General features: G+C 43.9%; 1 protein-coding gene across 1 annotated transcript in view; it reads right to left on the bottom strand.

Moving 5' to 3' along the window:
• The window catches only part of GUCY1A2 (guanylate cyclase 1 soluble subunit alpha 2), a 265,199-nt gene extending 251,361 nt beyond the window's left edge, over positions 1-13,838 (bottom strand). The window contains exon 1 of the mRNA XM_070425990.1: positions 13,316-13,838. Coding sequence (XP_070282091.1) covers positions 13,316-13,606 — 291 coding nt within the window. The 5' untranslated portion in view covers positions 13,607-13,838. The remainder of the gene's footprint in view (positions 1-13,315) is intronic.
• Between the last annotated feature and the right edge of the window lie 4,647 nt (positions 13,839-18,485).

The raw sequence follows: 18,485 nt of genomic DNA, 5'->3' as shown, positions 1-18,485 counted from the left end.
TTTGGCTCAGTGGATAGAGCGTAGGCCTGCGGGCTGAAGGGTCCCAGGTTCGATTCCGGTCAAGGGCATGTACCTTGGTTGTGGGCACATCCCCAGTGGGGAGTGTGCAGGAGGCAGCTGATCGATGTTTCTCTCTCATTGATGTTTCTAACTCTCTATCCCTCTCCCTTCCTCTCTGTAAAAAAAATCAATAAAATATATATTTTTTTAAAAACCAACCCCTGACAGCTGCCTTTGCTCTATACTCCTATGATGCCATAGGGCATTCCCCAGGTACAGAGAAAGCAGTGAAAGAGTGACACTGTATACCCTCGCCTTTCCTGGCACCTATTTCATCCATCTCCAACTCTTCTCACTACTCTGTCACCTTCACACAATCTCCACCTTTTTAATAAATTTGGATGTGGCCTCAGAAGGCCTGCCAAATATCTCTCTTTACTGTTATTGCCAAACACCTTGGATGAGAAATGTATGCCCATCATATCCTTTGTTGACTCATCATATATATCCTCTTTGAACCTTGTTAAGTAGTTTTCTACCTCAGATGCAGAATTGGCATTGCTTTCCTGAGGCCACCAGCAACCTCATTCATGCTGGGCTCGAGAGTGCCATCCTTAAATTGTCCTCATTACTTCCCAGATATCAACCACTACAGGCCTTGCTCCCAGCTTCTCCCCAGCCACCTCCCACCCTCACAAGCAAACCAAAAAGCATCCTGGTACCTGAATTCTTCTGGGTCTCTATGTGCTAGTGTACTGCTTCTCAAACCTCTGTTGTTCTTAGATTTCTCTCTTTCACTCTGAGAGCTTGTCAATTTTCAAGCTATTAGCTATTACTTCCACAAGCTCTTACCCCAACTCCAATCCCAAATTTTCAACAGTCTATTTAATGAGTGGCTGCCTACCATGTGATGGGCACTGAGCTGAAGCTAGTGATCCAGTAATACTAAGCCCTCAGAGAACTCAAAGTCCAGAGCTGACCATGTGCACCTAAATTCAAAAACTCCAAATTCAAGGTTATCATTATATTTCTTCCAAATGCCACCTTCTGGGTGCTGCCTTCTGCACTTCTCTTAATGTCATGATGGTTCTCGAAATCACTACAGCAAGTTGGTTTCCCTGGGAAGCAGACTGAAAAGATTAGCATGCAGAAAGCTTATTAGGAGGTGCTCTTGGGATCCATACCCAGGAAAGAGTATAGAAGAAGCAGAACTAGAAAGAGGGAGAAGTTGCCTGAGATGCAGCCTCAGTGAGGGCCTCAGCTGACCCTACATGGAGTTCTACTTCAGAGTTGGCTGAACTGTTGCTTGGGGACAAGCCTTCAGATCCCCATGTTGATCAGTCACTGGAAGGGGCATGACCTTGGGCAAGGCAACTCCCTTCAGCCCAGGCAACACATGGAAGAGACTGACAGTTGAGGGTGACAGCCAGTAGTATTCCCAGCATCTAGGTAAGTCATTCATTCCTAAAGGGGCATCTAGGCACTACAATGTCCACCACACTCACAGGGGTTTGAAACATATAATTCCACTAGAAGGAATACAGAGATTGGAGCTACATAGACCAAGATTCTAATCTTATCTCTATCACTCTTTAGCTGTGATCATAGGCAAGTTACTTGACTTCTCTGACTCATAAAATTATTCTGAAAATCCAGTGAAACATATTATAAAAACACTTAAATGCTGGGTCCATAGTACTTACCTAACATGTTATTTTTTCCTTCTCCCACCCTATGTGTCTGTGTTTTTTTAATTATGCTCTTTCTTGTCCAAGTGCTAAGACTTCTCTCAAAATGACTCTACTTCATTCAGTCAATAAAGATGTATTAAGAACCTACCTCGAGCCAGGACTTTTCTAGGCACCGCAAAGACCACTGTGAGCAACCCAGACAAGGTCCTGCTCGTGCAGAGCTTAAATTGCAGTGAGGGGAGACAGGTAATAGATAAGCAAGCTGGTAAATAGATACCGTCTGAGGGTGAATGCTATGATGGAAACTAACAGTGATGTGAGAGAGAATAATTGGCGGGGGGGGCGGGGGGGGGCGGTGATGAGATGACACTGAGCAGAAATCTAAACGCCACAAAAGGGCCAACCATGTGGGAAACTGGAATAAGGGAGCATTTCTGGCACAGGGAATGGGACAAAAGTGAGGCAAGATAACACTTGCCTGGTGTGAGCAAGAAGTGTACTGTAGAACTGTGAGCGGAGGTTAGAGTGTCAGGAGGTGAGGTCAGAAAGGTAGGCTTTTGACACCTTATAGACCATGGGAAGGCATTACTCCTGCATTACTGTTGTGGGTATTTAATGGAATACCATGTCTAGAGCACTTGGTACCCTGCCTGGTACATGGTAAGGCTTGATAAATCAACACTCTTATCTTCCTTCACCCCTTTCTCCTCCTCCTCCTCCTCCTCCTCATCATCATCATCATCATCATCATCATTACAGTTTCAACAGGTCTTTTTCTATACAGGCTCTTCCTTTGTCCACATGTCCTCCACATCATGCCAAATAAGGAAAGGTCAAGATAGGACGAGTGAGGGAGGCAGAGGGAGGGTTGAAATAGCCGTTAGACACATTATTTGGTAATTTTTAAAATGTGATTTTACATTTCTTAAAACCGAAAGGACCATATCAAATTTTGTTTGAATGTCCACTTTGTGTGTTTAATGCATATGGAATATATACTGAGTGAATTAGTAAATCCTCACTTGCTAAATAAATGCTGTCCGAATGAACTCATGTGAGGAGTGACTGAGTGAATAAATAAGTAACCAGTAAGATCACATCTGTTTTTAAGATTTCTGGGAAGAAATTTCTGGGAGATTTTATAATCCTAAGATGTTGCACACCCAAAAATGTTGAACATATTTTCCATGAAAAGCACAAGAATGCTAAACAAGAACTATAAAGGAAGGAAATATTTGGAGGTTTCCCCAAAGACTGTGGCTGGAGATAAAGTATCAGGAGATGTGATAACCAATATACAGATCTGTAGGATAACTGATAAGGGGTCAGAAAAAGGCACCAAAATTAATTGTTTACTGTATTCCAAATACTGTGCTATGCAGTATACTTTTAATCTTCATAATTCTATAAATTATTACCTTCATTTTATAGAAAAGAAACTGAGCCTCAGAGAGGCTTATCCAAGAATGCGCAAGATAGCACAGGAGTTAGTGTCTGACTCCAAAACCCGTTATTCTCCCAGAATGTAGAGAGGAAAGGAATCCTAACCAAGACCTTAGTCCTCAAGGAATCAGCATAGCAGCACAATGAAGAAATTAATAACAGTAAACACAATGTCTCCGATTCACTGTTCACATTTTATTACATATTTACCCAGGAGTGAGAGATTAGTATGATTATATATGATTTCAGAGACGGGGAAACAAAGACAGGAAAGTTATTTCCCCAAAGTCAAATTAAAACAAAAATCAGAATGCGACATTTATTGAACTGCAGCATCTGCCCCCATCCTGCACACACACACATATGCGAACGGGTATTTTTCAAGAAAACAAGGCAATCACATTAACCAAATTATGCACAGATCTCTAAAAGTTGTTTTAAGCTTTTTGTTAAATTCCATTCCTAATTTGCCTCCCTCTGCCTAAGAGACTCCCTGGTAGAGTATTAGTAATCAAGTATGCACATTAACTCTTTCAGACCACCAGAACCATGTAGTTCCTCAGTGTTTCTATGTAGAAAAAAAACTCCTGTTATGTAGCATTTGATTATCTAAAACACTCCACTTACCAGGATGTCCACACACCTATAGCCCAGTGATAGCTAAGACTCATAATAATGACACTGCATCAATGACACACATAGGAGAGACTTTGGGATGATCAAACACTGATTCACAAACTGAAAAGTGCTTAACTCTTAAGTGTATTTTATTGGATTTCATCTACTCACAAATTGATACTGCACATGTGAGATAGTATACTTTGTCAGAATGTCTGATTAACCAGAACGACTTTTTACCATTTTGGATAAGAAAATATCAGCTGTGCTCTCCAATACAATAGGAAATGTTTTGGTAGCCACCTATTACTTGAATCCCATAGGCTCCTTTATTTTCAAGAAGCAATGTACTACCAAATCTGAGCCAAGGAAACTCATTGTGTAACAACTAAGGCCCATAAATAATGCATTGAATGATATAACTGAGTAGCCTTAATTTTTCAAGGCTCTGTTCTAACTTTGAAAACATAACGTAAACACTAATCAAGAAATTTGCATTGAGTTTCTCAAAAACTAACTAATAACCAGTTTATCGATTCTGGTTTGGCGGAAGGGGGTGGCCTGGGGGGTCAATGAGCTATTCTAGGAGCATTAACTGAATAGTGAAAGAGTAAGACCCAGATATACATTAAATAAGCTTAATATCAAATCTGTGTGCAACACAGGAAGGCTAGAAATGCTTTCGAATATTACAGTCTGCTTCATTTGACATTCACTCTCATTATTTCCCAAGACATCATCCACTGCTCCAATGGATTTCCCCCCAAACACCTGAAGTTCAAGCTGACAGATAGGCCATTTAATATACAATGAATACCTTCAGCACTTTATACCTCTCCAAGTCATACTCATCCTCTCAGACTAGGCTACAAATTAATTATCTCCAACCTCAATTGGGCCCTCAAAAAAATACCTAATGATACTTCTACCTGTTCCTGGTCACTATTCCTACCCATTTCTTAAAGCAACAATTTCTAATTTTATCACTGTTCCCAAGGACTCCATCCCTCCAACACCATTATTATGTCTATAATGATTACTGTAGGATAAATATGTGGATGTGCTGGTTTGTTGAGATTCTTATTTAATATAATGTTTGATAACAAAGATTTCTTATACATTGAAATAATAATGAACAAAACAGCATGGTATAGATACCATCTCCATATCTTCCAGAGATACACATCTGATCTTTAAGAGCTAGAATGCACTGTGTCAGCACATATGCTTCCCCAAATAGTTACTATGACTACAAGCATTTTAAGATAATCATGGTTACCAAAGTTAGAGATAACTGGCATAAAATCTAGAGATTATTGTGAAGCTCCAATAAAAGACTCAACATGAGAAGATTTTCAAACCCTGAAGCATTCTAAAAAATAATTTTACAACTATATTTACTCTTATTTGTGTCTAAGAAAAAGCTACAAATAGAACAGTTAAAATAGTCAACTAAATATGTCAGCACAAAATCATCATAGCCTACAAAGAATTACTAATACATCACAAGCTACACAAGGATTTTTTCACTCATTTATTCATTCTCCTAACAAGCATGTATTGAGTGCCTTTATAAATCAGACTTTTTACTAGATATAGACATGCATAAATCTGTCATAAGGAGGCAGAATAAACCAAAATCACAGTACAACACAAGTCCTAATACAGACATGTGGGCAATAACAGTATTCTATAGGGGAAACTGCAGTGAGAGAAAACAGAATGTGTGTGTGTGTGTGTGTGTGTGTGTGTGTTGTGCACAAAACTAATCAGAAAAACCATTCTTCCCCGATATTAAATTGGAGAGTTCATGCATGAAGAAGCATAGGCATAAAGCAACAAAGAATGTAAGCATGTTTTTTGACATTTTTAATTACTCTATTGGGCACAGCAGAGCCACACATAGCAAATATAGTACAGTGAATAGAAAAGGAGTCAATCAGACTTCAAGGACTTGCAACTAAGGTACCACCAGGAATTCCACGCAGACGGCCTCCTCTCTTGATAGACTGGTTCCAGAGTTCTCTGCAAATGCAAATTCTTCAAATGTCGGCTCACCATTTATTTTGGAGAATTCAACTTTTATCCACTGAATGAGAGAAAGACTAACTGGCTAAGGATGTAGAGATGAGTAGCTGGTATTATATTTTAGTAAGGTTTGATAGGTAGCTCTATTCACCTAATATCCGAATCCCCTACTGCTTCCTTTCTAGTAAAAAAAAATATATATATATATTTTCCTGGCATCCAGATCTGTTTTTTTCTCCTTCACCTTTTAAAGAAATTTTTTGTAGGCATGTGAACAAGTTATTGCTTCAGGATGAACCAGTAGATGGAGCATTTGAGAAATGTTGTACGGGTAACACTCTGAAAAACACAAAGGCTGGTGGTCCTGTCACAGGATCCTCAAGATAACCCTTCTCCCTTCTCCTCTGCCCTCCTCCACATTTTCTAATAGTTTATTTGAAGGGGCCCTAGCACACTAAGCAATGGCATGTGACCTTGAATGTAAACTTAGGGGAGCTAACAAAGCGTCTTCAGGAAAAACAGCCACAGAGTCCACAAGTAATTAAAACCACAAACCACGACACCCCGAACTCCTCTGCCACACAATCAATATGATTATTTTGAACACAAAGGACACAACCATAGGATGTAGCTCCCAGGCACCACTTTTATTCTGTCCCTATAAACACAAAAATTCACCTGGATACAGTCACCTCAAAGGAGTCGTGTCCAGGACCATTCTTTCCAAAAATTCAGTCTGCAGAGCTCACTGTCCACTGGAGTCTAGATCAGTGATCCTGAAGGTGTGGAATCCAGTCCTTGAGGTAGGGCTGTGGGGTCCTAGCTACCAGGTGGGCTTTTGTTTAAACTATAAAGTCCAAGTCCCTCCCCTCCCCCCTCCTCAGAGCTATCAAACCAGACCTGCTGAGGGCCCCAGGAATCTGATTCTAACCATTTTCTTCAGGTGTTTTTATGTTCACTAGAGTTGGATAACCACTACTTAAATGAAGAACTGTTTAATAAGTCTCAAATCCAGCCTGTATCAGGAAGTGATTTCCTCGCTGTTGTTTTCATAAGAATGTTCACTCTTTCTCAACTCTTCACCACAGCCCCACAAGTCTCCAGCTTCTGGGATATCTGCAGTTCCCCTACTTCCTAAGTCACCCTAAGCTGGACTTGGCAATGTTATGAGGTGCTCTGAGCTTACAGTACATAATTCTAGATCTTCAGATTCTGTCCTGAAGTGAGTTTTGAGGAGGAAGACTGTCATTCCATCTCCTAGCAATGCTTTTTTGGCAACAGTAGCCCACTTGCTGACAAACATTTCCCTCTCATTTGAGAGAGAATTGTGCAGACACTATAAGCAGACTGGAGACTGGAGGAGATTGAAGGAATCATTTCATGTACCTAACTTCTTAAAATATAAATGGGCCACCTAACAAAAACCAGGAGGAGGATACTACCCCATCTGCTTGTTAGCACAGCTGCATTCTGAAGGTTTGCTTTAAATGGCAAGTGTAAGAAGACGATTAAACAAAAACACCCATTCATCTATTCTAAGCATTTTATTGATTACCCATTAGGTACTATGCTAAATTAGCTCTCTATAAAAAAGCCTAATATGCAAATTGTCCCCCTCAGGAGTTCCATGGCTCACTATGACATGCGCTGACCACCAGGGGGTGGCGCAGAACGAAGGAAGGCCCTGGCTGACAGCTGGAAGGCCCCAATCAGCCCTGATCGCCAGCAAGGCCTAGGGCCCCTTCCAGTGCATGAATTTCGTGCACCAGGCCTCTAGTATGACATAACCGTTAAGAGTGTTGAGGTTAGAGTCAGGATTTAAAAATAGGAACTTTAAAGTTTGAGCTACATCACTGGCTCATGTAATAAGCAAGGGCTTATAAAGAAAACCCAGTCACCAGAAAGGCCTTGCAAATATTTTCCCTGCCTATGCACTTCATTTTTTTTTTCTTTCTAGAGGTGTGTGAAGTTCCAAAAGGTGTCATCCTACCTTCTCCCTAAACTCATAGGTGAAGAATGCATACATCTGGAAATAATGCATTTATTTTACTATATAATATTTCAATAAAATATGTATTTTTTTAAATTTTACCTTAATTTCCATATGACAGAAACAACAGGACAAACCAAAGGTGAATGAAAAGAGCAACGATGATACTGAGGGGAAAAGACATAACAGCACTCGAACACACTTCCCACACAGCTCAGAGTTCTTCAAGGTAGATCAATTACGAACTAACTAATAATTGTGGATGTTATTTTCCCATTGTCAAAATTTAGCTTTAAAATGAAGATCTAACAATTGAGCTGGTAGCCAAACAAGACTAGATCACTGTACACAAAACATAAATGCCATTAGCAGGGTAATTGCTGCATCTCACCGCCTAAACCTTTGAACATATGTACAAATTAGTTTGAATGCAATGAATGGAGAACATTTGACATTCTCAGGCAAATGAAATAAGCAATTTCTCTTTCACCAATTTTTTTTCTAATTTAAAAACAATTTTTTGTGAAATAACCTACATTCTACCAAATATGTATATCCTTGTACATATTCTTATAAAACTTGTAAAAGCGGTTTCCATATTGTCACAAAGCACTCTGCAGTTTGACAGAAATGTTCAAATCTGCAATGATTACATACACACAAGAGTCATAGCCAGGGAGCTGAAAGGGACTCCAGTACTAATTTTTTAACGGATTGACTGGGCAATGTCAACAAAATAAACTCCTTCTTATTACGTTTTGTTCTTTCTTGGGTACATGACATCCGTTAACTTATGAACTCTTTCAAAGATTACTAGCAAGTAAATTATTGAGAGAGAAGACATTTTTAGATCATTTGGAGGCATTCAAATTTGGTTGAAAGTAATGGATCTCGGCCCAAAACTATCATGTATTGAGTTCAAGGAGTTTTAAAAAAACGTTGCTCCTTGTTCACAACAAATCTACAAGATTGTTATTATTCCTATTTCACAGAATAGGAAAGCAAGGCTCTAAGAAGATAAGAGTTGGTTTTCACCGGGGCTCACATTCAGAAAGGGGCTCAGCAGGGAGTTATTCAAACCCCTGATAAACTCTGAGCCTTGTTCTTTCACCTCTGCCACTTTCTTTCTCCAGGATCAGGGATGCAGTAGGGAAAGCAACAAATGGTCAGTAAATTCTGATTTCAGATTACAGTATCTATTTTTTACAAATGTGAGAACATTAAACTACTGGAACACATTCTCTCTAATTTTCTAATTGCAAAGAATCTGTTACTCAAACTCTGTTAGCTAAATTGAGCCCAGATTTTAAAAACTTCAATTAAGATAAAATTTATCAAATATCCCACCTCACAAATATATTTCATATATTTTCCGTCATTTACATGCCAGTTACACCCACACTCTCAAGGCTTTTTTAAAAGTTTACACATGTCAGAAAGCTACTAGTATTCAATTTCAGGGGAGGCTACATATGTATTTTTATGTCCTTTCACTTTTTCACAGGCTTGCATCAATATAATACCTTTCCAAAAATAGTGAAACCATTTTTCCCTTTTTGCTGCTTGAATCCAGCCTTCCCTTCAGTTTTGTCTTTGCTCACTGTTCTCTCATTTCCTTGGACTATTCCCTATGTCAGTAGCTTTCCTCCCCTTCGTTGTCATCCTTCCAGTTCTGTCACTTTTCTTCCTGCCATTCTGCTCTGTAGCTTCTGAAGTCTTCAAAGCCACCTGCAATGTTGTAACAGCCAGTCGTCCTCTGACAAGAAAACCAGGGAAGCCTAGCCCTCCAGTTGGTCCCAATATCTTCACTGACAGGCTGACACCAGCAAACCCAAAACCGATGTCAGACTGAAAGCGTTCTCCGCAACTCTCATTTATAAGAATAAAATCGAAATAAATGGGTTACTAAATCCACCCCTGACGTATAATCCCCAGCTGTTTCTCCACATGTGTTCCCAGGTAAGTGACTTCAAGACAAATAACAGAATAGGTGATTTATGCACCTGCAGTCAGGACTTTAGGGTTGTTTTTATGGTTATGGCTGCACTCCACAGATTCACAGTAAACAAAACTACCCAAAGTGGATGGTAAGTAAACCTCATCCTAGACATCCCCAGGACAACTGGAGTTCTTGTGATTTCCCTCAATACAGTTTCATTAAAATAAAGGGTATAACTAAAGAAGTCGCATGAGGTCAAAGACTGGGAATTTCTTTTCCTGGCTATTGTATTGCCCGTGCTTTGCACAATACTTGCCACATAGTAGGTCCTCCAATATTGTTTAATAATTGGGTGGAATAAATATGGCTTTGAGGCTCCTACTTAAGAAATTAACCTACTTCCCTCAAAAATTTAAAACTCAGCCCTAACCAGTTTGGCTCAGTGGATAGAGCGTCGGCCTGGGTACTCAAGGGTCCCAGGTTCGATTCCGGTCAAGGGCATGTACCTTGGTTGCGGGCACATCCCCAGTGGGGGGTGTGCAGGAGGCAGCTGATCGATGTTTCTCTCTCATCGATGTTTCTGACTCCCTTCCTCTCTGTAAAAAATCAATAAAATATATTTTTTAAAAAATTTAAAACTCATAATATGTCCTACTTAAGAAAGTAATCTACTTCCCTCAAAAATTTAAAACTCATAATATGTGCTTATTTTTCTTTTATATGTCATTATGGCAGTTTATCAAAAGCTTGATAATACATTACATGTCTCTGTATATATACCTTCTCATTTGTAAGGTATTATACTTACAATCCCAGAATAAGGAGGGACCCTAAGTATAATACCTTACAAATGAGAAGGATCCTAGAGAGTTAAAATGATATGGACGGAGCTATAAAAAATATTTAGTTGTCCAAGGCACAAGGAATGAAAATCAGGTCTCCTAAATTCCGGAATTTTTTTAAATTTCATCAATTCAATTGACTTTTTATTATTAAACTGGTATAATGTGTTATAATCTTTAAGTCCAACATCAATGTATCTAAAAATGACTTTAAAGTATCAAAAACCAGACTTTGAATATCCCATTGATCAAACAACTAGTTTAATTAGTGGACAATATGCTAGTATTTATTAAAATCATTCCATTTTCCTACTTGCAAATTATTATGAATGAGTAATAAATCTCCAGTGGACAACATTCCATGATGAACCCACAACGGAGAAGAGAGCTTCCATAGCAAATATAGTTTTTCCCGAAGTATATTGTGACAAATGCAAGACAGCTCATAACAATCAAAACAACCAGAAATAAAAGACAGAACATAAACTGTTTCCTCAAGTGTTTCCAGAGAAGTTTAGAATCCTGACAACGTAGGAGAATGAATCTACTAGAACTTTTTGAAGCGACGTTCTAGCTCACCAAATAACAGAAAACGGGGTGGGGGGAGGCAACCACAGAAACAAGTTACTGCTTTAAAATATAACCTCTGTTTTCTTTGTGTTACTAAGTCTATTGGCAACATGGTTAGCCAATGAGATTTATTTATACATATACTATGATGTGGAAAATGTTTACGCTATGTTCACCAGTGTGTTCTCAGCTTTCAAAATGGAGATTTACAGCATGGAAAGTACGTATAGCTGTTGCATTGATTAGATTGCCATGATAATTTTCAAATTTCTTACCCTAAAAACCATTACCTGGTGCATTCCTTTTATCCAGCAGAAAGCCAGTGTCATTCAAATTTTACTTATAAAGGTAAAAATCAGAGAGTACTTCCTCCCTCTTGTTCCTGTAGTAAACCCTGTGTTCTGTTACTTTTATCTACTCCTCACGTAGACATAATTAGCATTACCAGGGGCACTGCCATTGCTTGTTTACATATTTGCAAATTCTGATTCTTAAGTAAAAAGAAAACTCCAAGACTATTTAAGAAAAATTCCCCCAAAACTAACCATTGCCTTTAGTAAAATCATTGTATTCAGATATGGATCTATTGTACTAAAGATTTAGTATATGGCATAAATGTTGCTTTAGATATTTACACAAAGCTACAGATGCACAAGATCTCTGGGCTCCTTTAACAAAGACTCAGGTTCAACAACATCACATAGTTCCTAAAATTACACTTTCTGGGAGATACTTGCAGTAAAGAGCAGCAAGCAGCAGCCAACCCATTTTGAGTTTTGTTTCCTAAGTTATCAATGATGAATGAATCATATGGGAGAGGTGAGTGAGGGGAAAACATACAAGAAAAGGAAGATGACCGAAGAGTGGTGACATGGTTCAAGGAAAAGATCATGCCCCATTAATGCCAGGGCCACCGGGATATTTGCAGGACTACCATCAGCTGCAAGAGGACTTTCACAAGGAGACTCAAGAGTAGTCGAACAACATCAAAGTTCGGTTTCATTGTGGAAACTTCAGAGAAATGGAAGTCTCAAGGAAGAGTAGGTCAAAGTGCTGTCAGGAGTTGAAGTCCTTGTGTCCAAGGTCAGGGTGGGAATGAAAGGTGGGATGGGGCTTTCACACTGCATCTTTTTCTGGTTCTGTCTGCAATGGGGTGAATTCCTTCCAAGCAGAGGTCGCACAGAGGGAAAGACTAAAACACAGGTCTGGCGTTCCTGCAACTGGGCCACGCCAAGGGTGGCTGACATGGCTGAGCAGGACTGAGCAGAAGTGCTCTGGAAGGACGCCTGGAACCAGGGGAGTCTGGCACCCCTGGAACTGCTGATACAGTCATCCCTGAGTGAGCACTAGTTCCGAGGGCTAGGAAGGCATTTGCTCGCTCAACAGATATGTATGAAGGTCTTAAGATAAGGAAGGTACGAAAAAAAATGAGTGAAAAAGCACTGGAGAAGTCAGGGGAAACAGGGAGAAGGTGTGAGGCACAGGTGCAAGATATACCAGAGAGGTTTAGAAAACCAGACACCAGAGCTGCCCAGAGAAGAAGGTTGAGCTACTCGTGCTCAGTGAATAAGGAAAAAAAGTCTGTGGGGTGGGGGGAAAGAAATGAGAGGGGTTTTTGTTTTTGTTTTCATCACAAGGCAACTCAACAAGTATCTGACAGCCAGTGCCTGAAGACTGGAGAAAAGGGATGCGTCCCAGAATGCAGATAGCCCCTGGAATTCAGAGATGTCAGTGGAGGTCAGGCCAAGAACAAGAGTGTGGGAAAAGGGAGAGGAAGCGTTTCCTGGAAGGGGCAGGCGCCCCTTGGGGACAGCAGAGATGAAGGGCCTGGGAATAGGATCTGCGGGCACAGTGCCTGGGAAAGTTTGGGAGGAAGAAAACAGGTGGGTGCGAAGGAGCCCCGGGCCGTCAGGGTGCACGAGGGTGAGAGGCTGGGGTGGGCGGGCAGGCCCCCGAGTCCGGAGACCCGGAGGCGAGGTCTCACTCCTTTGGCGTGTTCTAACGCCCCCCACCCCCAACCCCCGGCCCCAGGGCCCAAAGGTCGGGGTCTCGCCCAGGGCCACAGGAACCCCAGGCCGGCGGGGTGAGGCCGGGCCGCCCCCCAGCGGTCGGGCTCTGCGCACGCCCGACTCGCCCGGCGCCAACTTTCCCGATCCCCGTCCCCTCCCGACGCCCGGCCCTCCGCCCGGCTCACCGAGGGCGCCGTCAGGCGGCTGATGCTCTCGCCCAGCGAGTCCAGGTTGACCCGCCTCCGGCGCTGCGCCCTCCTGGCCCCGGCGGCGGCGGCGGCGGCGGCAGAGGCGGCGGCGGAGGCGGCCGTGGCGGCGGCGGCGGCCGCGCTGGGCTCGGGCTGCCCGGGCGGGCTCCGGCTGCCGTTCCAGCAGAGCCTGGACAGCGGGCACTCGCCCTCCTCCTCGGGGCTGGTCTCCAGGTAGTCGGAGCCCAGGGAGCTGAAGGACTCGGACGAAATCTTCCTTCGAGACATGCTGCTAGCGGCGCGGCGGGGCCGAGGCGGCGGCCGGGACGCGGGCGGCGGCGGGAGGAGCGGGAGCGGGAGCGGGAGCGGGACCGGCGAGCGGCGGCGTTAGGCGCGTCGGGGCCGCGGGGCGCCGCGATCGCGCTCAGCCGGGAGGGAGTCTCCGGAGCCGCGGAGCCCGCAGAGCCCGCAGCTCATGGCGGGAACTTGGGCGCCGCCGCCGCTCGCTGGGGCCCGGGCTCGGCGGCGGCGCCGGGCTGGGCTGGGGGCCGCCGCCGGCTCGGCTGCAGCTCGCGCGGCGCCGCCTCAGCGCCCGCCTCGGCGCCTGGCCGTGCGCCGCGCTCCGGCTCGCGGGGAGCCCCCGAGTGTGTGAGCGCGCGGCGCGGCTCGCGGGGAGGGCTGCGGCCCGTGCGTCCCGGAGGCAGAGGCTGCCACCGCCCGCGCGCCCCGCTCGCCCCCCTTCCCCTCTCCTCCCGCCTCTCTCCTCGCAGCCCGCCCCCCTCCGTCTCTCTCGATCCACCACCCCCCGAGCCTCCCTCCGCCTGGATCACGTGTCGCCATCGCACTCATGGGGAGTCTCTGCCTTGCCTGTCGCCACGTTTCAGGAGCAGCAAGGACACTTGGCGGCCGTCCTCCGTGCGCCCTCCCCGCTCCCACGGTCTCCTCCTCCGGGGAGTGCACCGTCGTTCGGGTCAGACCGCAGGCCCTCGCCCCCAACGCCTACCCCTCGCCCGCGGAGGAGGCGGCTGGGGCGCAGAGAGGAGGGGATCCTCCCAGGGAAAGCCCGTGCGCGCCAAGTGGGGGTTACGGTCCATCTTTGCCCTTTCCCGCCTTCCTGGGACTTTATTTAGGAAGTTCTGAGCTGGGGAAAGGCCGAGCGGGCCAGCCCACCCATTCGGGATGAGACGCTCACGAGGAGGAGGAAAGGGGCCACATGTTGGCACCTGTTCTGCCGAAGCAGCTCGCGGGGACCGCGCTCGCCGCCCCGGAGGCCGCGTGGCTCCGAGCGAGCCCCGGGCGGGCGGCGCTGAACGAGGACGGCGTCCGCTCGGCTCCGGCGAGAGCGCGGCGGCGGAGCGTCGGGCCGCCGGGCGCGCGGGGCTCCTGGCTCCTGGCTCCCGGCTCCCGGCTCCCGGCTCCCGCTGGTGCTGGACAGCTCCGCGTGCCACCTGCGGCCGCGTCAGCTGCGGCTCGGGTTGGGGGACAGTTCTGCAGACTCCACCACCTAGGACCGGGCTGGGGAGAACCCGGAGAGTGATCCCATGCCCCTCCTTCTCCAGGCTCTTAGCGCCAAATGCACGATCAGTTTGCACTTGGCTGCACTTGCTGCCCGGAAAGCTAAGGGGAGTGGGAGAAAGGCTTTCCAAGCCCAAGGAGAGAAGCGTCACCGCGCGAGCAGAGCTCTTGCTGAGAGTTTGTGGTGGAGCTGCTTCATTGCAGACCAGCAGCCGCTCCAAGCACTGCTTTGGCTCCAGAAAAGCCTCAGACTTGTTCTGACATTGGGGGGGGGGGGGGGGGGGGGGGGCGAGGGGCAGATAAGACTGTCCTGGAAGAGGGGTCCTAGGCTGTGCTTCCCTCCGCAACGAAGCAGATGAGCACCCTCCCCACCTTTCCCTTCCCGGGAAAGAAAAGTTCAGGGCTCAGGCTTTAGCCCCCTAATGACACTAAGGCCAAAGCGTTTTGGTTTTTTGTTGTTGTTGTTGTTTTGTTTTGTTTTGTTAAGGACCGGTCCTTCCAAGGTGAAGGCAGATGAGTTTGTGGATTGTGTTTAAGGAAAAAAACAAAACACATAGCTGTGCTCTTACCCCAACCCCATTTGCTTTTAACTCTAAACCTTCCCAAATATTTATGAGGGCCCAAATAAATATGAATGCTTTTTGAGATTCCCTTTTATATGATGGATAAATACACTCAAATTGATGCAGAGATATGCCTGATTCTTAGATTTTAAATAGGAGTTAAAGACATGAAAAACGTGGCCCTGGCCAGTGTGGCTCCGTTGGAACATTGTCCAGTACACCTAAAGGTTCCATTACCTAAGTTTCAGGTTCGTCCCAGTAGTGGCCCCTAAGGAAAGCAACCAATTGACATTTCTTTCTCACATCTAACTTTCTCTCTCCCTCTCTCTCTCTCTCTCTCTCTCTCTCCTCTCTTTTTCTCTCCCTTACTCTCTCTCTAAAATCAATAAACATATACTTGGATGAAGATTGAAAAAAATCTCTTTAAAAATGCTACACTTAAATATATATACATAGTCTTTTCTCAGCCTGCTGAGTAAGTTGCTAACTGCATAGTTTCTCCTCTAGAGAGGAAATTCAGGCCTCTCTTCTAAAATTGCTATTTATTATTATTATCATTATTATTATTATTATTATCATTGTGTGATTATCTACTGTTGATTTCCCCATTACATCTATATGCATTTGTTTCCACTGGAAATCAGACACAATTATACTTTTTATCATAAAGAATAGTAGTCAATTGTTGTTTCACTGGCCTTTTATTCTGAAATACAAAGGATGGTTCATTTGAAAATTACACAATTCCAACTTTGGGAAAACTGTCTCAAATTCTTGCTGTGCAGTATTGATCATGGCATAATAAGTTGGAGTTCTTGGTTCTTGTCTTAGTAATGATGATGTAATTGTCAAGTGCTTTATAGTCACACAACTTTATAGCTTCTGTTAAGGGTATTAAATAGCATTAGGCCCTTCACATTCTTTTAATAAAACTGCTAACACAGCCCTAGCTGGTTTGGCTCAGTGGGTAGAGTGTTGGCCTGTGGACTGAATGGTCCCAGGTTTGATCTGGTCAAGGGCACATGCCTGGGTTGTGGGCTCAAACCCAATAGGAGGTGTGCAGAAGGCAGATGATCAGTGATTCTCATCATTGATGTTTCTATCTCTCCCTCTCCCTTCCTCTCTGAAATCAATAAAATATGTTTTTTTAAAAAAACTGCTAACACACACACACACACACACACAATGTTCTGTGTGGTTACGGTAAATAACCTTTACATTGAACTTAAAACCCAAACTTTTTCTAATCATTCTGACTCTTGTCTCCAAGTCAAAATGACTGAGTGCTGAGCAATGAGTACAATTTGTTCCTAAAATTTACAAGAGGCCCCCAGAGTCTTCCTGTTTACTCTGGAGGTTTATTGCCAGAAAAAACTCTGAACCTACCGGACGTTTTTGCCTCATGTGAACCATTTGAATCAAAGACTCGTTATAGCATCTCGCCAAGTGAAGTGGTCCTAGAGCTTTCTGTAGGAATTAGCCTGTCTTTGATCATGATCTTCCCACTGAATTTTTAAACTATAAATAAACGGAGGCCTAGCAAGAGACGATCCATCGTCTGCATTCAGGGTTGCCAGGGCTTCCTTTGTGTTTTCGTTCAGGAGCGGGGTCAAAGGCTCTTGATAGGAAGAACGCTGTGTTCTATATTTGAATTAACGTCTTTAAAGGGAGACAATGGGAGTAACCTATGCTCCATTTAAAAAAAAAATGTGTAAGCCTTGGAGCTAGTAAAAGGAATCCAAACACTTTAGGAAAATGAAGTTTCTGCTGGGATGTTAGAAAAAGAAACTTGCCTATGCATGCCCACAAGCCCATTTCTGCTGTGGGTATTGTGCTTCAATACATTCCTTAAAGCCCACTCCCAATGTACTTGGTTTGCCTGTGAAGTTGGCGAGGGCACCTGAGAACTCACTTCAGATTGATCACCCAATGGGAAGGACTCCTTCAGAGAGTAGTTCCTCCACCTTAATAAAGAGGGTGACTGCTTCCCCTGTAAACATAAAACATCGGTTGTCGTGTGTGCCTTACCTTCACAGACAGCATTGCTATTTATGAACTCCTGCCCCTTACGTTGGCTTGTTTAATTTGTTTTTCATTCTTCCCAGAGAAGTAGTTAGGGAAAATTCACCTCTGTCAAATTCAAGTAAAAACTACAAGCAGTCCTCACGCCCCAAATTCTTTACAAATTCAGAGTTCTGCACTCTTTCCTAATTTGTTTCCATCCACCTAAGTCTCCAGCAGGAAAACCTGCAACATCTGATAAGCGTACTTTAGAACGGAGTTCTTGCCTGATGTCCTGAGAATGAGGGACTCTCCTCCTAGTCCATCTTTACATAAACCTGGCAACTCACGGGAGCTGTACATGTGACATTAAAGCAAGTTCTTCTAAAGAAATATAATAGCTGGTGATCTCTTAACTAGGGCAAGTTTTTGTGGATCCCTAACCTAGAAATGAACACACATACACCTACTCCTCCCCTGCAAGTTAATCCTTTGTCCGTGTTTCCTGGAGATCTTTCTTTGCCTCCCACTTTCTCATATTCTCTATTTAAAACAGGTCAAACATACTTTCTCAGTGAGAGATTGTGAACACATAAGGGTAGATATACTGTGCTTTATATTCTTGCATAATTTTGTAAGGAAAACTTAATAGTAAAGAAAATATCAAAATGAGAAGAATCAACTATTTTGTTCATATATAAAGGGGCACATGGAAGATAATGCAACTCATCATTCGATGGTTATATTTCATCACAAAACCATCCTGAAGGGACCGGGGACTTGTTAATCAAAACAAGAGTTGGGAGGGGCAAGGAGGAAGTAGAGAAAAACAATAAAATCAGTGCAACACTTGATAGACTTTGTACAATGAGAAAGATTCTTGTGAATTAGTGGAGGGCTGCCTTGTTTTGAGGTCACCATGTCCAAGAAAGCTAGAAAGAGGGACAGTAGTCAGCATCTTTTGGTGCCTTTGACAGACAATACTCTCTTCCTTACCTGACTTGAAGTGGCCATATGTGGCTTTGCAATCTCAGCCGCGCACTGCGGAAATCCATCCTCCTCTGAGGAGAGGCCCTGTAAGTCAATGC

The sequence above is a fragment of the Myotis yumanensis genome, unplaced genomic scaffold, assembly GCF_028538775.1.
Source record: "Myotis yumanensis isolate MYYU_CA2020_CCGP unplaced genomic scaffold, mMyoYum1.0.hap1 SCAF_10, whole genome shotgun sequence".
Taxonomy (NCBI): Eukaryota; Metazoa; Chordata; class Mammalia; order Chiroptera; family Vespertilionidae; genus Myotis; species Myotis yumanensis.
The sequence above is the reverse complement of the archived record's forward strand: the minus strand, read 5'-3'. Positions and strand labels throughout refer to the sequence as shown.